Consider the following 4151-nt stretch of genomic DNA (forward strand, 5'->3'; position numbering starts at 1 on the left):
ATATCTTTTATCCGACATGGACTTTTATGGCTGTAGAAGCCACAGTTTTAGTCCGATTTTTAAAATATTTTGCACGAGGTGTTGTATTTGACGTCCTAATATGTGTGGAAAATTTTATGAAAATCGATCCATATTTAGATATAGCTCCCATATATTGGGTTGCCCAAAAAGTAATTGCGGATTTTTTTAAAGAAAGTAAATGCATTTTTAATAAAACTTAGAATGAACTTTAATCAAATATACTTTTTTATACCCTCCACCATAAGATGGGGGGTATACTAATTTCGCCATTCTGATTGTAACTACTCGAAATATTCGTCGGAGACCCCATAAAGTATATATATTCTTGATCGTCGTGAAATTTTATGTCGATCTAGCTATGTCCGTCCGTCCGTCCGTCTGTCTGTCGAAAGCACGCTAACTTCCGAAGGAGTAAAGCTAGCCGCTTGAAATTTTGCACAAATACTTCTTATTAGTGTAGGTCAGTTGGTATGGTAAATGGGTCATATCGGTCCATGTTTTGATATAACTGCCATATAAACCGATCTTGTGTCTTGACTTCTTGAGCCTCTAGAGTGCGCAATTCTTATCCGATTGGGATGAAATTTTGCACGACGTGTTTTGTTATGATATCCAAAAACTGTGCCAAGTATGGTTCAAATCGGTTCATAACCTGATATAGCTGCCATATAAACCGATCTGGGGTCTTGACTTCTTGAGCCCCTAGAGTGCGCAATTCTTATCCTATTGGAATGAAATATTGCGCAAAGTGTTTTGTTATGATATCCAACAACTGTGCCAAGTATGGTTCAAATCGGTCCATAACCTTATATAGCTGTCATATAAACCGATCTTGGGTCTTGACTTTTTGAGCCTCTAGATGGCGCAATTCTTATCCAATTTGAATGAATTTTGGCCCGTAGTATTTTGTTATGATATCCAACAACTGTGCCAAGTATGGTTCAAATCGGTTCATAACCTGATAAAGCTGCCATATAAACCGATCTTGGGTCTTGACTTCTTGAGCCTCTAGAGTGCGCAATTCTTATCCAATTTAAATGAATTTTGGCACGTAGTATTTTGTTATGATATCCAATAACTCTGCCAAATATGGTTCAAATCGGTTCATAACCTGATATAGCTGTCATATAAACAGATCTGGGGATTTGACTTTTTGAGCTTCTAGAGGGCGCAATTTCTATCCGTTTTGGCTGAAATTTCGCAAGACGTTTTTTATTGTTATTTTCAACAAATATGTCAAATAAAGTACAAGTCGGTTCATAACCTGATGTAGCTGCCATATAAATCGATCTGGGATCTTGACTTCTTGAGCCTCTAGAGGTCGCAATTATTATCCGATTTGCCTGAAATTTTGTACGACGGATTCTCTCATGACCATTAACATACCTGTTTATTATGGTCTGAATCGGTCTATAGCCCGATACAGCTCCCATATAAATCGATCTCTCTATTTTACTTCTTGAGCCCACAAAGGGCGCAATTCTTATTCAAATTGGCTGACTTTTTACACAGGTCTCTAACATATAATTTAATTGTGGTCCAAACCGGACCATATTTTGATATCGCTCTAATAGCAGAGCAAATCTTTTCTTATATCCTTTTTTTTGCCTAAGAAGAGATGCCGGGAAAAGAACTCGACAAATGCGATCCATGGTGGAGGGTATATAAGATTCGGCCCGGCCGAACTTAGCACGCTTTTACTTGTTTACACTTTTTCTCTAAAGCAATCTAAAAGTAAAAGCTGATAACTGACAGAAGAAAGAACGCAATTACAGAGTCACAAGCTGTGAAAAAATTTGTCAACGCCGACTATATAAAAAATCCGCAATTACTTTTTGGGCAACCCAATATATCTTTCATCCGATATGGCCGTTTAAGGCTGTAGAAGCCACAATTTTTTACCGATCTTTACAAAAGATGGCATGGGGTGTTTTATTTGACGTCTCCATATGTGTGCGAAATTTCATAAAAATCGTTTCAGATTTAGATATAGCTCCCATATATATGTATTGGTATCTAAATTAAAGTCTGACTAGATTTCCAGATAAGTTCTACATATAAAAAGTACTACATGCACTAGGTGGTGTAGGGTATTATATAGTCGGTACCGCCCGACTTTTACCTTTGCTTACTGGTTTTCTTGCATCCTTTGTTGCGTAAAAAGAGATACCGGGAAAAGATCTCGATAAATTCGATCCATGATGAAGGGTATGTAACTTCCATTCGTTGCGAATTGTAAGCGATAATCATTTTAATTTTTTTAATTTATAAATATAAGTATTAATTTTCAAAGCCAATATTTGTTAATTTTATTAAATAAAATTCTACAAAATAATGTTACACATATATCAAAAAATACCAAAAGAAAGATTAACAATAAACGATTTCCCCTTAAGCTAGGGTATGACCGTATGGCGATACATAATCTCTTTGATAAGCCGACGGGTGCATATGATGCGCCATGGCAGCGGAATGGTGATGATGATGACCATTCATACTGCCATAGGGATCTGATGTTTGAGATTTGGGCGTATTTGGTGGAGTGCCATTTAAAAGCTCCGTCATAAATCCAATATAGGTGATGGCCAAGCGCAAAGTTTCAATGCGCGAAAGACGCTTCTCATAGGCGAAAGTAGGAACCTTGGGACGTAATTTATCAAAGGCTTCATTCAAGTTGAGCATGCGGCGGCGTTCGCGAATGTTAGCCGCACGTCTTTGGGCCAAGGAGGCAGTGCGCCTACGAACCTTCTTATTAGGGTTGGAGTGCGATGAGGAAGAAACACCTGATTTATTGCCATCTTGGCGAGAATTGGAATTTGAATGAGGTGGAACCAAGCCGCTGACTTGTGAACGTTGCCACAAAGCTGGAAATAAGATAAGATTTGTTAATAGTTTCAAAACTAATTACTTTTTTCTCAAATACATACCCAATTCTGAGCATGGAAATCCAGCAATAAGATTCTGATAGGGAACCATAGATGGAGGTGGCGGTGCATCTTGAGCCCACAAAGGTTGGTAAGGCAATTCCGCCATATATCCTGATACCGGGTGATGTTGCATATTTTTAATTCAATAAATTCTATTTCAAACACTTCACAAAAATATTTTTTTAAGCTTTTCTGTATTTCAATGTTGTATTCCAATTTTTATTTTTGTGTAGATAAAAATTCCAGTATGCTTAAAATTGTAATGTCCTTTAATGCAATTGGCAAAATGTCCTTTCTGTTTGGAAGTTTCTGTTTAATTGAATTTGGATTTTTCTACTTCAGCTTCTTTTATATCTTTGTAGATGTGTTTTCATATCCTTGTTGGAATATATTTCAACCCCAATGTGAATGCTGAAAAACACCCTGAATTGCATACGCCATTGTGACATTCCAATTGGTAACAGTTTCAACGATTTTGATTGGCTAATAGGAAATTTTTGAATATAAGGGAGATTTGCATTAAATTTTTAAGAATTTTAAAAAAAGAGGGCAGTAAGAACTAAAATGTGTGTATAATTGAGAGTGTAATACAGATGTCGCTAACAACAGTGGTGGAAAACTGAGCTAAACGTTGAAATATGTTAACCCATTCACAATGAAATACCATTGTAAATGGGTGCGACCAAGACTTTTTATTATACCCACCACCCTAGGTTGGGGTTATACTAATCTAGTCATTGTATTGTAGCCGTTGAGTGAAGCGGAAGTGTTTTTATTTCGCTCATCAAAGAAAAAATAAATATATATTCGTATCTCGGAATAGGTACTATCTATTACGAAAAAATTTTAAAGCCTTTTGGAGTAGGCTAGAAATGGACTCCAAAGACTCAACATCTGCGATGATGTCGTCAGACCGCAGCATATTGTCCTCCCCTCCCATAGGTGTGGGTGCATTGGCACCTGTAGTCGAGAGTAATGCTTCAAGCGCTCAACTAGTCGTCAGACTAATAAATGAGGAAGAGACGGATAAACCAGAGGGATGCACAGTTCGTCCCCAGCCTTTAAGTAAAGGCTCAGCTCATAAGCTCAGCTAAGCTCATAAGCAGACCGAGAAAGCGATCCGGTACACGACGAAGGAGACAGAAGAGAATGTACCGGCAGCGTAATCGAGCTAAAGTGCAGGATGCTGGAAGGGATAGAACT

General features: G+C 37.7%; 1 protein-coding gene across 1 annotated transcript; it reads right to left on the reverse strand.

Annotated features, from left to right (window-relative positions):
- Positions 1-2347: 2347 nt before the first annotated feature.
- On the reverse strand, positions 2348-3243 carry LOC106094457 (protein Fer3). The gene is made up of 2 exons (XM_013261672.2): positions 2949-3243; positions 2348-2885 (listed from the first exon to the last, which is right to left on the reverse strand). The coding sequence occupies exons 1-2, from the start codon at positions 3079-3081 to the stop codon at positions 2413-2415; spliced, it is 606 nt and encodes a 201-aa protein (XP_013117126.1). The 5' UTR covers positions 3082-3243; the 3' UTR covers positions 2348-2412.
- Positions 3244-4151: the final 908 nt, after the last annotated feature.

This window comes from Stomoxys calcitrans, chromosome 2, assembly GCF_963082655.1.
Source record: "Stomoxys calcitrans chromosome 2, idStoCalc2.1, whole genome shotgun sequence".
Classification (NCBI taxonomy): Eukaryota; Metazoa; Arthropoda; class Insecta; order Diptera; family Muscidae; genus Stomoxys; species Stomoxys calcitrans.